At 56.5% G+C, this 14,840-nt stretch overlaps 1 protein-coding gene across 2 annotated transcripts in view; it reads left to right on the top strand.

The window, feature by feature from the left end:
* Nucleotides 1-587: 587 nt before the first annotated feature.
* AGO2 (argonaute RISC catalytic component 2) overlaps nt 588-14,840 on the top strand; it is a 116,144-nt gene continuing 101,891 nt past the window's right edge. The window contains exon 1 of one of the 2 annotated variants that reach the window (XM_034966651.4): nt 588-924. In XM_034966651.4, the coding sequence (XP_034822542.1) occupies nt 903-924 (22 nt within the window). In that variant the 5' untranslated portion in view covers nt 588-902. The remainder of the gene's footprint in view (nt 925-14,840) is intronic. The other variant, XM_034966652.3, reaches the window with a different exon arrangement.

The following is a 14,840-nucleotide window of genomic DNA, read 5'->3' as shown; positions in this document are numbered from 1 at the left end:
CGGACCCAGAGGGACCGGACAGAAACGCTCGGAGGTGCACGACGGTCCGAGCAGGCCCCTGACTGCTGGAATGGGCGTGTCCGCTGATCTGATCCCTGATACCAGCTACAATTTACTAAAAACTTCTTAGACTTTCTAAGTGCTTTAAACGGATTATCTGGGTTCTGGGGCCGCGCCGGGAGGTGGCGGTGTGGTCCTGCGCGAGCGGCCGGCCGCGTTCAAGTTCAAGCTCCGGGCTGGGAGGGAGCTTCCCGACCTCCGCGTTTCTGTAGTAACTTAAAGAGCCAGGCTGGGGGCTGAGGGGCTGAGGGTGGGAGGGTTCGGCGCCCCCCACTGGGGGGCGGCGGGGAAAGCGAGGGCGCGTGGCCTCCCCCCCCGGCTCCGGCGGCACAGCCGGGGGGCCCGGCTCCTCCCCGTCGGGAAGACGCCGCTTCTCTGGGTGGCAGTGAAGGGTCCCCGGGGCCGCGCCCGCCCCCGCGCCACACGGGCCGCGCCGCCCTCGGCCCTCGTCCCCGCTCCCGCCCGCGGTTCCCACCGCCCGGCGAGGTCTCCAGGCCCCTCCCCGGGTCCCCGCCCCAGGCCCCGCCAGACCCGGCGCCGCCGCCGCCGCCGCCGCCGCGGACCCCGCCCGCGCGCCCAGCCCCGCTCCCCCCGCGAGCGCGCTCCCGCCGCCGGCCTCGCCTCCCCTCCCCCTCCCTCCTCCTTCCTCCCCCGCCCCTCCCGCTCCCGCTCCCGCCGCCGCCTCCGCCCGCCGCCCCGGCCGCGTCGGGTAAACCTGTTTGGCGAGGCGGCCGCGCCGGGGCGGATCGTGCGGCCGGCGGCTCCCTCGCGGCTCACGGCGTCGGGGCCCGTGGCGCGCGCGCGGCCGCCCCTCGGCCCCGGAGCCCCTCGGCGGCGCCACCATGTACTCGGGAGCCGGCCCCGGTGAGTCCTCGCGCTCGGGGCGCCCGCCCGGCCGTTCGCGCGCTCCTGCCCGTGGTTGGCGGGCCCGGCGCGGGCGGCAGGGGCCGGGGATCGGGGGGCCGCGGGGTCGGGGCGGCGGGGGCCGGGGGCGGGCGAGCCGGGGCCGCGCTTGGGGGCTCGAGGAGCGGCGGCGGCGGGGCCGAGCCGGCCGTTTTCTCGGCCCCGCGTTGGACGCGCAGCCCCGGCCTCCTCGGCCCCCGCGAGTCGTCGGGGCGCCCCGCGCGGCCTGGGCCCCTCCCGCGCCTCGGGCCCGCGTCCCAGCGCCCTCGCATCCCCCGCCCGGGGCCCGCGGGCTGGGGCCGGGGCCGAGGCGGCCGCCGCGTGTAGGCCCGAGGCCCGGAGCGCCCCGCTTGGCCCGGCCTCGCTGCCCGGGCGGGGATGGGGGCGCCGCAGCCCGGCCCGGCCTGACCTTAAGCGCCTGAGCGGGTGGAGGCCGGGTCGGGGCGCCCGGCTCGGGGCGCGCACGGGCGGGAGGGGAGGGGGCTGCGCCGGTCCCGACCCCAGCCGCGGTGAGTCTGTGGCGCGCTCCGTTGTGGTCCTTCTTGTTGCCAGCACTTCTTCGGCCCCTTTTCCCAAGGAAAGTCTGGAAATGCTGAATTTTGGCCAATTCCTGTAGTTAGGACTGTCGCCTGGAAAGGGGAGGACGCGGCTCCCCGGAACCCTCAAACTGCGTGCGCGGCTCGTTCTCATTCCAGACACGCCGGCCTCCCCATTCAAGTGCTAATTCCTTTTACAATTTCCTAGGAGAGGTGAGGCGAGGTGGATTCCTGTAGCACCCCTTGTTGCTAGTCGGCCTTTCTCTGGAAAAGTTCTAAAAAACTTAAAGCAGTAACGCATTGTTTTTCTTTTTAAATGCGGAGTAGAAGGCGGTTTCCTTGGTGGGCCAAAGAAAACGGTCAGGTGTTCTCCTGCTTTTGGCGTGCTCCCACCAGGCACGTGGCTCCTGGCTCTCTCGGCCGGCCTGGCCGCTGGGACGGGGCACCGCCTGCTCCCCTTTGTCCGCTGGGCCCCAGCCGGGCCGCAGGCGGCGCAGGCCCCGCCGGGCTCGGGGCTTCTGTTTACCCGGCCGGGCGAGGAGGCTCGCCTTCCCGATGCTGCCCTCGTTGCTGCAGACCGGCCCCAAATTGTGGGGTCCGGAAGGCCCCCTGGCCCACCTGGGTCCGTTGATGGTGGCCCCCACTGCTGGAGCTGTTGGCTCTGTGCCTTGCGAATGTCGCGTCTTTTTTCTGATGTCATTTAAAAAGCTTCAACAAGGCGGAGTCTGACCAACTTTTCAACCCCTGAGGGCCATCAGCAGTTTGAAGAATGATTTTCCCCCTCCACCTGGGAGGGGCCACAGTCCTGGAGCAGATGCTGGCCTCTAGAGGCCCTGGGTGGCCAGGCCCCCTCTTGGGAAAGGACCGGGCATCCCCTTGTGAGTTGGGACCTTCCAGCTCCTTTTTGTAGAGGAACCCAGCTTATGGGACTGACAGCACTACATGTTTTCAGGTTATCAGTTTTAAAAGTTGGAGGCCCAGAAAAAGTGAAGAGGCTTTAAGGAAGGTCAAGCTTTCTGTGTTGTGTTTTGCGTGTTACTTAATTCACTGCACTTGCTGAGGTTGGTGGTGTTTGTGAAGACAGACAGCCGAGGCTCACAGAGGTTGAGAACTTCACCGAGGTCACACAGCAGTGAGTGAGTATCAGGACAATCGGTCCGACTTCCGAGCTGGTTCTCTGGGTGCCTTCCTCAGGGCAGTCCCTTTCAAGCCCTATAACCCAGACCCACAGTAAGAAGTCTCTGTTAGGGCTGGACTGGACCAGCACCTGCCCGCATACTTGTCATTGACAGCGGGGCTTCAGGAAGCAACCCCAGCTCACCGCTGTGCTGTGTGCGCTGCCCCCGGATTTTGTCTTGTCGATTTCGTTTTTCAGCGTACCTTGGCCCTCATGATCCACAGGCTCGTTTCTGTCACTCGCTGCTTTTTGGAGATTGTTGCCTTGGTGTGGGCCTGGTAGGGAGCGGACCCTCTGGAACAGGACAGTGGTTGAAAGAATAAATGTGTCTGCAGGATAATTCATAGCTAATGGCAGGACGGGAACGAACCCAAGTTTCAGGTTGTACAAACGTGCTGTAATTATAAGTCTGTGGTGCAGTTCCATTTTATGCTACACATTAAGGCTTTTAATTTTGTGTAAAAGGAATTTTTGGAATAGTCTTCATTGAGACTCTTTTTAATCTTATACTTTCTAATTTAGAATTACAAGACATTCAATTTGAATTATAGAAAAATTACATTGGGAGGCCAAGGCGGGCGGATCACGAGGTCAAGAGATCGAGACCATCCTGGCCAACATCATGAAACCCCGTCTCTACTAAAAATACAAAAATTAGCTGGGCGTGGTGGTGCACGCCTGTAGTCCCAGCTACTCGGGAGGCTGAGGCAGGAGAATCGCTTCAACCCTTGAGGCAGAGGTTGCAGTGAGCCAAGATTGCGCCACTGCACTCCAGCCTGGGGACAGAGTGAGACTTGGAGACTCCATCTCAAGAAAAAAAAAAAAAAAAAAAGAGAAAAATTACAAATAGTTTTGCTACTTCCAATTGTAACACCCTTATTAGGCAACTTACTAATTTAAAAAACAGTTCACAATAGCTCTACATTATACCAATCACAAACAAATGCTGTTACATATGTGAATGCTATTTAGAATCTGAAGTTAGAAATGTTACTATTTTTGCGTTTTTTGAACTGAGTTAGTTGTTTAAGATGGGTGGATTCTCCAATGACCTTGAACCTTCACTGATGAACAAATTAGTTTTTTGGTTTTTTAACCATTTAAAGGTCTTGATCTGTGTCTAGTGATTGCCTGCCCCCAGGATATTGTCTCTTATGGTTTTGCTACACTTTCAAGCTCCCGTGTGTTACACCCCTCGCAGATTTGCCACAAAGTAACCTCTGTGACATCTAAGACTTGACAGTTGTCTAAATAGGATTGTGACTTTGAGAAGAGCTGACCTTCACTGTGGTTTATAGAGCCGTTTAACTCCTCCTGCCCCCTCTCCCCCTTCCCTCAGTGGTCCCCATGAAGGTGTGGCCACTTCTCCCAATACTGGTGCCCATCTGCCATGGCAGGATATCACCCTCTACCCGTGGGGCAGTTGACATGGCCGAGGCCATCGCGGCATGGCTGGGTATTTGTGCAGAGTCCCCCTTGGGTCTTTGATAAACCTTGGGGAATAATTTAAGTAAGTGCATAGGAAAAAAAGATGTAAACGCTTCCAAACTCCTAAACCCTGTGCAATTTGAAGAAGCAGAATTATTTTTTAACTTCTAGTTTCCATGTCAAAAGTTTCCACAATGCCAGTTGGACTTATTCTCTGTGAGTTGTACAGTGAATGCTCTCCTGTAATGGTCCAGTCTCATAAAATGTGGTTTTGTTTCATGAATCGTTACTGTGAATCTTCAAAACATAACATTTGAGTTTTAAAAATAGTTAATATTGTGAAATAATTGAAAAGACACAAAAGTAGAGTGACTCATTTAATACCCCTCCATTTATCCATTAGGAAGCTTTAGCAGTCATCAGGGTTCTCCACATTTGCTTCAAATATGCCCCTTTTCTTTGTGGACATTTTCCAAAGTGAATTGCAGACCTGTCATTTTACCTCGATATTTAAATATGCGTGTCTAAAGCAATGGAGACGTTTTGAACATACCCCAGTGCCGTTATGACAGTTAACAGTCTGTGATCAATTTCCCTCATATTCTCAGAAGTGTGTTTCCAGTTGGGTGCTTTGGATCCTGAATTTTAACCAAAGTTCACACACACATTTGGGTCTCTGCCTTCCGCCTCTAAAGCTAGCCCACCCTCTCTCTTCTCCCTGCATTTGACTTGTTATATTTACGTCTTTTTTTTTTTTTTTGAGACGGAGTCTTGCTCTGTCACCCAGGCTGAAGTGCAGTGGTACCATCTTGGCTCACTGCAACCTCCTCCTCCTCCCGGGTTCAAGCGATTCTCCTGCCTCAGCCTCCTGAGGAGCTGGGACTAAGCCACCATGTCCGGCTAATTTTTGTATTTTTGGTAGAGATGGGGTTTCACCATGTTGGCCAAGCTGGTCTCAAACTCCCAACCTCAGGTGATCTACCTGCCTCGGCCTCCCAAAGTGCTGGGATTATAGGCGTGAGCCACCACGCCCGGCCTACGTCTTTTAAAATCTCTTTTCTTCAGAGCATTCGTGCCTCCCCTCCCCCTCCGTTTTTTCTTTAATGGTTTTAGAAAGAGCCCCATTGCTCAAAATCTTTGTTTTTTGGTCTCCGTTTTGTTGAGGGGGGCTGTTTGGAGACCCAGTTGCTCATGGTTTTAATTCTGACACATTTAAGTGGTGTTTTGTTTTGTTTGTTTCTGAGTGTTGGGTTTGTTCTCTGTTGCCCAAGCTGGAGTGCAGTTACACAGTCATGGCTCACTGCGGCCTCAAACTCCTGGGCACAAGCCGCCCTCCCACCTCAGCCTCCCCAGTAGCTGAGACTGCAGACACGTGCCACCATGCCCAGCGAAGGTGTTTTACTTTTTTAGAGATGGAGTCCTGATATGTTGCCCAGGCTGTTACGCAGAGTGTTGGGGCAGGTCCCTTTGCATCTTGAGTTTTCAGTTGCAGCAGAATCCTTTTTGTGGTCCTCTTTCAGCAGAAGCGACACTGTATGGCCTATGGCAAATACGGAAGATAACTGAGGCTCTTGTGCAGTTTCTCTCTTACTGTTATTTCAAATGAGAGGGATTCTTTTCTCCCCAGTGTTGGGTTGGGAATGGCTCCCTCCTTCACATACCTCTGCCCTTATCGTTTGTGGCCAGCTCTGTGCTGCCTGTGGTTGCTTTCTCCTCCTCACTGGGGATCTGCTGGCCCACGCCACACATTGAGAGCCCAAGCCTGCTGCTGCGGTCAGGGACCTGCACTTGTTCGCTGTAGCCACTATTCTAATTTTTTCCTCCAAAAATTTAGGAACTTGAAACCACTCTTTGTTCTTGGTCCTTTACACGTTGTGACCAAATCGCCAGGCCCTCCCAGTTTCTGTCTCCATAGAGCTGCACCCAGGGTGAGGAGACACTTAGCATTTGTGCTGGGAGCTTCCTCCAGGGCAGTGGGCACCTGTAAGCTTTCCCTGGTACGAAAGGCAGACACGAGAACTGTCCGTGCAAAGCAGGGTGGACGGGCGGCCTCTCAGATTCAATGCGTTTTTAAAATCTGGGGCTTGTGTGTAGCTTAAAGATGAACAGGCTGGAACATTTTAAACTTGGTTCACCCCTGATGGCGCTGCACTTCCTGAAATCCTCAGAAAATCTGATGGGCGTGAGTGTGGTGTCATTGAGGTTGCCACTAGTTCTTTCCAAAGGGTGCTGACGCGTGTCCCCGTTGTGAGCTGGGAGAAGCAGGGTGTGGGAGGTGGGCCAGGCCTCCCTGGGTCTGCCAGGAACCGGGCTGTGTGGGTTGGATCAGGAACTGGAAGCCCCACCTCTCTCCTCTCCTCTCCCCTCCGCTCCCCTCCCCACCCCTCCGCTCCCCTCCCCTCCCCTTCCCTCCGCTCCCCTCTGCTCCCCTCCGCTCCCCTCCCCTCCCCTCCCCTCTGCTCCCCTCCGCTCCGTTCCCCTCCCCTCCCCTCCGCTCCCCTCCGCTCCCCTCCGCTCCCCTCCGCTCCCCTCCCCTCCGCTCCCCTCCCCTCCCCTCCCCTCCGCTCCCCTCCCCTCCGCTCCCCTCCCCTCCCCTCCCCTCCCCTCCCCTCCCCTCCGCTCCCCTCCCCTCCCCTCCGCTCCCCTCCCCTCCCCTCCCCTCCGCTCCCCTCCCCTCCGCTCCCCTCCCCTCCCCTCCGCTCCCCTCCCCTCCCCTCCGCTCCCCTCCGCTCCCCTCCCCTCCGCTCCCCTCCCCTCCCCTCCGCTCCCCTCCCCTCCCCTCCCCTCCGCTCCCCTCCCCTCCCCTCCTCTTCCCCCCTCTCCCCTCCCCTCCTCTTCCCCCCCCTCCCCTCCCCTCCCCTCTCCTCTTTTCTGTTTTTGACAGGGTCTCACTCTCATGGCCCAGGCTGGAGTGCAGTGGCACAGTCATGGCTCACTGCAGCCTCAACCTCCCCGGGCTCAGGAGATCCACCTCAGCCCTTTTGGGCAGCCTCAGGTAGACTGCAGCTGTGGACCACCGTGCCTGGCTAAGTTTGTGGAGAGACGGGGTTTCCTGGTCTGGAGCTCCTGGATTCAAGTGGCCCACCTGCCGCAGCCCCCCAAAGTGCTGGGGTTACAAGTGTGAGCCACCGCGCCCGGCCCCCTCCTTTTTCATCTTCTCACGGTCATCGAGATGGACAGACAGGAGTCTGGTCAGAACTGCAGCCCCGTCCGCATCTCCTCGTGTGGTCTCAGTTTTCTCGCCTGTGCAGTGGGGACTTTGGCCTGGATGACTAGCATCCTCTCCAATCTTACTTCCCCCATACAGTGACTTTTCTGCCTTCCCACCTGGCCCCGGGCACGGGCGCCTGCGCTGAAGGGAAGCAGCACATTCCCCACGAATCCTTAGTCTTCATACAGTGACCCAGGACAGAAGAGAAGCTGCTGGAGGCCTGCAGTGACAGCCGGAGCCGAGGTCACATTGGCTGGCAGAGCCCGGCGCCTACTGTTTCGTGCAGCGTTTCTCTTCCTGTTTGATCTGTCAAAAAAGTCCGTGGCCCCCAGAGTCACGCGTTTATTATTAGTTTTTAGAATTTTTAAAAATTTATTTATTTATTTATTTATTTATTTATTTTGAGACAGAGTCTCTCTCTGTTGCCCAGTCTGGAGGGCAGTGGCGCAATCTCGACCCACTGCAACCTCCGCCTCCCAGGTTCAAGTGATTCTTGTGCCTCAGCCTCCTGAGTAGCTGGGACTACTGGCATGTGCCACCATATACCCAAATTTTGTTTTGTATTTTTAGTAGACATGGGATTTTGCCATGTTGCCCAGACTGGTCTCGAACTCCTGAGCTCAGGTGATCCACGTGGCTCAGCCCCCCAAAGTGCTAGGATTACAGGTGTGAGCCACCGCGCCCGGCCTATTATTATTATTGTTGTTGTTGCTATTATTATTTTGAGGTGGGGTCTCACTCTGTTGCCCAGGCTAGAGTGCAGTGGCACAGTCATGGCTCACTGCAGTCCTGACTTCACGGGTTCAAACCTCCCACCTCCACCTCCCAAGAAGCTGGGACTATTTTTTGTAGAGATGGAGGTCTCCCTATGTTGCCCAGGCTGGTCTCACTCCTGGCCTCAAGTAATCCTCCTGCCTTGGCCTCCCAAGGTGCTGGGATTACAGGTGTGAGCCACCACACCCAGCACGGAGTTGAGCATTTCTCAGAAGCATCTGTGCTCCTTAACACTGCAGAATATTATGCAGATGCACAGGGAATAAAAAATATCTGCAGGTACACACACGCACACAGGTATGTAACACACACACACGCACACACACACGTGCCTGCAGCTCCACGTGCCTGGCTCCCTGGTGGGGCTGCCGTCCTCCTCATTCCTGGGGCCTCACACACCTGGGTGTTCGTTCCCTGGGGAAGCAAAAGTGGCTCAGGAGGCAGCGCATCTGGCAGCCCCAGGAAGGCAGTGGGTCAGGGCAGGCTGGGCCGAGCTCTGGGGTGGGGCCACAGCTGGCGCTCAGTCAGTGGGCGCTGCGGCCGGGGGAGCAGGAATCACAGAATTACCTGAAAGCTTCTTCCGGTCTCTGCCCTGAAGACCTAGGAAGCTGATTTCACAGATGTCCCAGGTGATTGCCCATTAGGCCGGGTTTGGGACCCCCTGGTTTTGGGATAAGGGTGGGGAGAGGAGGTAGAAGCCCTCGAGCAGTTCCAGGGAGCATCCTCCTGGGAGTGGAATTGAGGGAGGGAGGAGCCCATGCCAGAAACCTGGAGGACAGCCCCGAGACAGTGGGGGCAGCAGCCCTGGGGGATGCATCTGTGGGAGATTGCGTGTTGGGTGTCCCACAGCGGACTTTGTGGTGGTCTCCTTTACTGATGAAGCATGGAGCTCTGACAGGTGACTGCCATGCTTGTGTGGGGTGCCGCCTGTGGTTCCATGTTGCTGTGAACACAGCTAATCCACTACCAGACGGAAGGGGGCTTCAGTAAATGCAATGCAAATCGGCCAATACCTGTTTTTAAGGACCTATATCCCAAAACAAACACAACTGCAGCAAGGCTTGGAAACAGCCAGACTCAGGAGCCCAGGTGGCCCCTAACCCGAATCTCTTACTGTAATTGACTCCATCTTGGGAAGATCCTACTGGGGCAGTAACTCAGGGCAATGTTGTCGTTTTCCACGTCATTTCTGAGTGTTTCAGCTCTGTTTTGTCCTTAGAGAGTTAGTGTACTCTGCTGCCAGAAGGCAGCCACTAGAAACTTTCATCTTGCAGCTGCACATAAAAAGATCAAAAACTGAAGTTCATAGGTCATAACCATTTGAGATGTTTGTCAGGTTTGCCTTATTGAGTAAAATAATACAACTGTTGTGAGTTTGTCTTTCCAACATCATGTTGACTTGTTGGAGGAGTTTGCATCAGCACTCTTGTTCCGACGGTCGGAGGACTCGAGGGTGCTTTGCCCTGTTTCTTTTTGGCTTTGATAGTGAAAGGATCCTCCCGTGGGACCCACATTCCCAAGCTTCTCTGGTGTCTTGCTCTAAGTGAGCTTATGCAGGGCAGGAAGGTGGCGGGCACTGGATATAAATGGGGAGTTCTTTAGCCCCTGCTTTGGGGTGGGTGTCTGAGTCCCAGTTATGATTGATGGGATGATCAGTGTCCTGTGTGTGTGGTGCCTGGTGTGTTCAGAGACCTGGACACCATTCTGGTCTGAGCACAGCCCCATGCTCGGGTGCAGGCTGAGCAGTGGGAATGAGAAGCCCAGGGAGGCCCTGAGGGATGGCGGCCTCCCTGCCCCTCAAGCTGGCAAGCCGGGGCATCATTTGTTTTATGTTTTTTTGCAGGGACAAAGGAATTAATAGAGTAACACGGGTAAAAAATGCAGAGAAAGCAAAGGAAGATGCCAAGAGTGATGAGAGGGGTGACTTGGAACAAATCTGTGTGTGGAGGTGTCTGAGCTCTTGGGAGTGGCTGGGGGCTCATGTGACGTTGCAGGATGCCCGCCTCAGCATAACACCACCCTGAGCGCAGGCTCAGGTCAGGCCCACCTCACTGGAATACTGGCCACGTGATGGGCGTCTCACCTCACCTCTCTGAACCTCAGTCTCCTCTTCGTACAGAGTGAAAACCTCGTCCTCATGGTGGTGGTGCTTTGATCAGAGGAGATGATGCGGGCGACCTGCAGTTGTGTCCCACATGCGGGGCCCTCGGAAGGTCCCTCTGATGGTGGCTGTTACTCCCGCCGTGATGGGGGCGTTACTCTGCCTGGCAGTAGGGCGGGCGTTCCTCCTCCCTTTGATCCTCTTTGTTGACCTCTGGGTCTTTACTTTGCAAGCAGGGAGGGATAAGAAAACATTTAAAAAGGCTTATCTCTGATAAATAACACTCATCTGTCTGGTGTCCACAGCGGCCTTGAGAGGCTCGGGCCAGGGACACAGAAGATGGCCTGTGTCGCTCAGAGCTCACCTCCATACAGACCCAGGTGCGCCGGACCCCGACAGCTCTTGGGGACCTTCCTTGCCCGCTCGTAGACAGGAGCGACGCCGAAAGGGCGCCAGCTGTGCCCCCCAGGCCATGAACCCAGCTGAAGCCGGTGGAACTAGAAGGCCACGTGCTGCCCATGGCTTTGCCGTGGTGGCTCGAGTGGCCCTATTGGTGACTGGGGCAGGGGGGCCTTGCTGGGCGCACCTTGGTCCCTGTGCGTGCTGCTGCTTCGTGAAGTATGCAGTTTGCCAGATGCTAAAGCGCGTGCCTCACTGTAAGAACGGTCACATTAGGTGTGGATGGATTCTCAGTGCTGAGACGCTCACTCATCACACCTTAACTTCGCTGTTGGCCCTGGAAGCTTTTTGGGGGGTGGTCCCTGTTCTGTGCAGCTCCCCTGAGGAGTGCAGAGCATTCTCCTGGAATGTTCTGAAACATTTGAGGGTGACCCTGTGGACATAGCCTGGCCATTCCAGGACTGGCAGGTGAACACAGGATCTGGTCGGGGATGCGCGTGGTAGAGTCGGCGGGAACTCTGGTTGGACTCTCTCTGGGAAGCTTTGCGAAGGATGTGCCATTGGAAGGAGCCAGGCCGGGGGTGAGGCCCGTTCATGGTGTGTGATTGAGGAGAGGGCTTGGGGGCAGCATCAAAACAGGACTCACCAGTGAGCCAGGTGTAAAGCACCCCCTGGATACGAGGGATGAAAGAAAGACCATGGTTGAGCAGGGTCCGGGGCTGGGGCTGGGGAGGGGCGGGTTGCCTGGTGGTCGGCACAGGCCCACCAAGAAAGAGTAGGACTGGACAGGGGTCAGTGGCTCACGCCTGGAATCCCAGCACTTCGGGAGGCCAAGGCGGGCGGATCACCTGAGGTCAGGAGTTTGAGGCCAGCCTGGCTAACGTGGTGAAAACCCGTCTCTACTAAAAATACAAAAATTAGCCGGGCATGGTGGCAGGCGCCTGTAATCCCAGCTACTCGGGAGGTGGAGGTTGGAGCGAGCTGAGATCGCGCCACTGCACTCCAGCAAAGGAGGGATGCAGCCAGGGCCCAGGTGCAGGCTGAGGGCAGGGAGATCAATACCAGGGACGTGCAGCAGGGACTGAGCAGAGGAGGGACGCCAGCTGACTTAGTCTTTAAAAGGATCCCTGTGGCCACTGTGTTAGAAACAGACCAAGAGGGTGGGGTGGAAGCAGGGAGGCCTTCCTGGAGGAGGCTGCTGGGATGGTCCCAGTGGAGGGCATGCTCCGGAGCAAGGGGGCCATTGGAAGGAGCGGGTTGGGGGTGTGTGCCCTGCACTATCCCCCGCCTCCAGCATGGTCTGTCTGTGGTTGATGCTGCTTCTCTTTGAGCCTCGTCCCGTTTCCCGTTTCTCATTGCAGATCCCAGTGGCATCGTCTTGTTGACAGATGTTTCAGAAGATGTCACCACATGACATGGGTGTGTGTCTGTCTTCCTCTGTGCTCCTTATATGCCCCGCATAGTGTCCGGCATCCGAAGTCCAACCCTTCCTCCCAGCCGGGGAGCACACGGTGCCAGAGTTGCCCGTTGCTCACTGGTGTGGATGTTCACAGTTGGTGGCCTCGGAATGTGAGGACCAGAGCCTCCTCCTGAGCCCCCAGCCCTGCTGTTAGTTGGGGACACTGGCTGCTCAGTGCTGCCGTCTCCCGCAGCTGCATCTCCTGGGTGTAGCCCGGCATGCCCTCTGTTCCGAGTGTCTTTCTTGCAGATTGGTGGCCGGAGCTGGAGGGGTGTTTGGATGCAGGCTCTCCAAGTTTGGGTTTGTTCTGCCATTGTCCATCCCTGTCCAGGGTGAGGTGGTCACTGCCACGCACGCCAGCTCTGTGCCCTGAGGTGCGTGCAGTGTGGACATTCTTGCTCCACTTCTACAAATGGGGACTCGCCCTGCTTGGCTGTTTGGGGTGTGCTTGAAGGCAGGGGGCAAGGCTGGCCCAGGTGGGCTGCCTCCCAGAGTGAGGCAGGGCTCCAGAGGGGGCAGAGCCGGGTGACCCAGTCGAGACCTGCTGGGTGGGGGCTCTTCGGAGCTGGCCTGAGGACAGTGGGTGCCACCCATGCAAGCCAGTGTGAGTGTCTGTTATGGACAAGCTTGGTTCCAGAAACCCAGGAGGGGACGGTCCATCGCGCTCGCCCTGCACCTTCCTGGCTCCCCGTGCATCTCGCCCTATGGTGGGCTCTCCTATCCTCCTGTCTCCATCACCCACTGTGACCTCCTTGCCCCGGGATCATCTTGGTTCCCTTGTGTGTCTGCAGTGTTCGCCATGTGTCTTCTTTAACTCACTAAAGGCTTACTGCCTTTAGTCATTTCTTTGTTTAAGAGTTAAATCTGCATGTTGAAACTCGCTTACCCTTTTGAAAAGTTCTGCAGCCATCCCGCCCTGGGGCCTCTTTTTCTTGTGGTTTGTGGCTCGGTGGCAAGTGGCCTCCCAGGGCTGTGTTTGGGATGGGAGGTGGCGTCTGTGGCCTGGCAGGGGTGATGATGGTGGCCATTATGGAGGGAGGGGCCATGGGGCTGCATCCGTAGCACTGATGGAGACAGGTAACAGGTGTGCACGGGAGGGAAGCATGGCCACATCAGGGGGCACGCAGCAAGACGGCACCCTCCGCTCCCACCAGCCCTGCCCTTCTGGGTGTTGCTAGGTCCAGGTGTGACCCGTGTCCAGCCGGGGGCCTGACTGCTGACTGGCTGCTGGAGGCTGACTGCCTCCCTGTGTGCCCTCAGGAGACAGGCCAAGGCTGGAGTGCCGGGGGACGTGTGGCAGTGACATCAGACGAACCATTGTAAGATGAACAATTCAGTGGCGTGTAGCGCATTCACAATGTGGTGCAGCCATCATCGCTGTCTACTTCCAAACCGTCTCATTCCCCCGAGAGGAGACCCCGTGTGCATTATTCCCCCAAGAGGAGACCCCATGTGCATTAAGTAGTCACCCCCATTCGCTCCCACCCAGCCCCTGGGAACTACCCATCTGCGTTCCGTCTCGCTGGATTGACCTGTTCTGAGTATGTTCTATAGATGAAGCCACACAGCCAGTGAACTCTTGTGTCTCCTTCTTTCACTCGGCATGTCTTCACGGTTCACATGGCAGCATCAGTGTTTCAGTTCTTTTTGTCATCAAGTATCCGAGTGTATGGATATGTCCCAGTTCATCTATGATTTGGCTTGTTTCCACCTTTTGACTATTGTAAATAGTGCTGCTGTGAGCATTTGTGTACAAGTTTTCATGTGGACGTGCGTGTTCATTTCTCATGGGCTAGGTGAGATGGTCACTCTGTGTTTAACTTTTTGAGGGCCCGCTTAGCTGTTGTGCAGTGGCTGCACCGTTTCCATTCCCGCCAGCGGTTCACGAAGGGTTCAGTTTCTCCGCGCCCTCATCAACACTTGTTACTATCCTCTGAACCTTTTAGAAAGTGAACCATACTAAACCATTTCTAGCAGATTAGTTGCCAGGGTGGAAAAAAATGTTAGATTGAAGATGTTTTGCCCAGATCACCTAATAGTTATTAGATGTGTTCATTTCTTCATGCCAGAGTGTACAGCATATTTGGAACCTGGATGACTAAATGAACGTAATAAAGGTGAACATCATTGAACAAGGCCGAAAAGGGAGTCCGGTACCCAGACTCCATCCTGGATGCCTCATATGTCAAAGAAGCTTGTTCTTTGAGTCAGTGTTGAGTGACAGCTATGTGCTGGGGTCATGCCCGCGACTGGGGACAATGGTGAATGGACACAGTCTTGGCTTCTGCCCTGCGAGCTCACAGTCTGAGTCATGAACACAGATGTGAGTCTTTGAGCAGTCACTCACAAATCCACGGAGAATGGCAGGTGTCTCCAGCGCAAGCAAGTGCTTGGTCCAGTAGGAGGGGCAGAAAAGTGGCCTGGAGCATGGGGTGTCGGGGACTGCTGCGGCCAGAGGCTGCCAGGGAACGGCCATCATCATCCAGCCCAAGGAGGGGCAAGTGTGGGAGACAGGCAGGCCCACCGGCTGCAGGGTGGAAAACGGTTGGCAGGTGGCTTGGAGATCATCAGAAATGGCACCTGTGAGGGCAACTGTGGGTGGAGAGATGGAGCAAATGTGGCGTGAGGGAGAAGCTGCTGCCCAGAGAACTTCTACTCCTTTGGCATGGATGGGCACAATTCAGGAGGCAGGGAGATCGCTTGAACCCAGGGGTCCAGGCTGCAGTGAGCTATGATCATGCCATAGCACTCCAGCCTGGATGATGGAGTGGGACCCTGTCTCTTTTTTAAAA

The sequence above is a fragment of the Pan paniscus genome, chromosome 7 (genome assembly GCF_029289425.2).
Source record: "Pan paniscus chromosome 7, NHGRI_mPanPan1-v2.0_pri, whole genome shotgun sequence".
In the NCBI taxonomy this organism is placed as follows: Eukaryota; Metazoa; Chordata; class Mammalia; order Primates; family Hominidae; genus Pan; species Pan paniscus.
The sequence above is the reverse complement of the archived record's forward strand: the minus strand, read 5'-3'. Positions and strand labels throughout refer to the sequence as shown.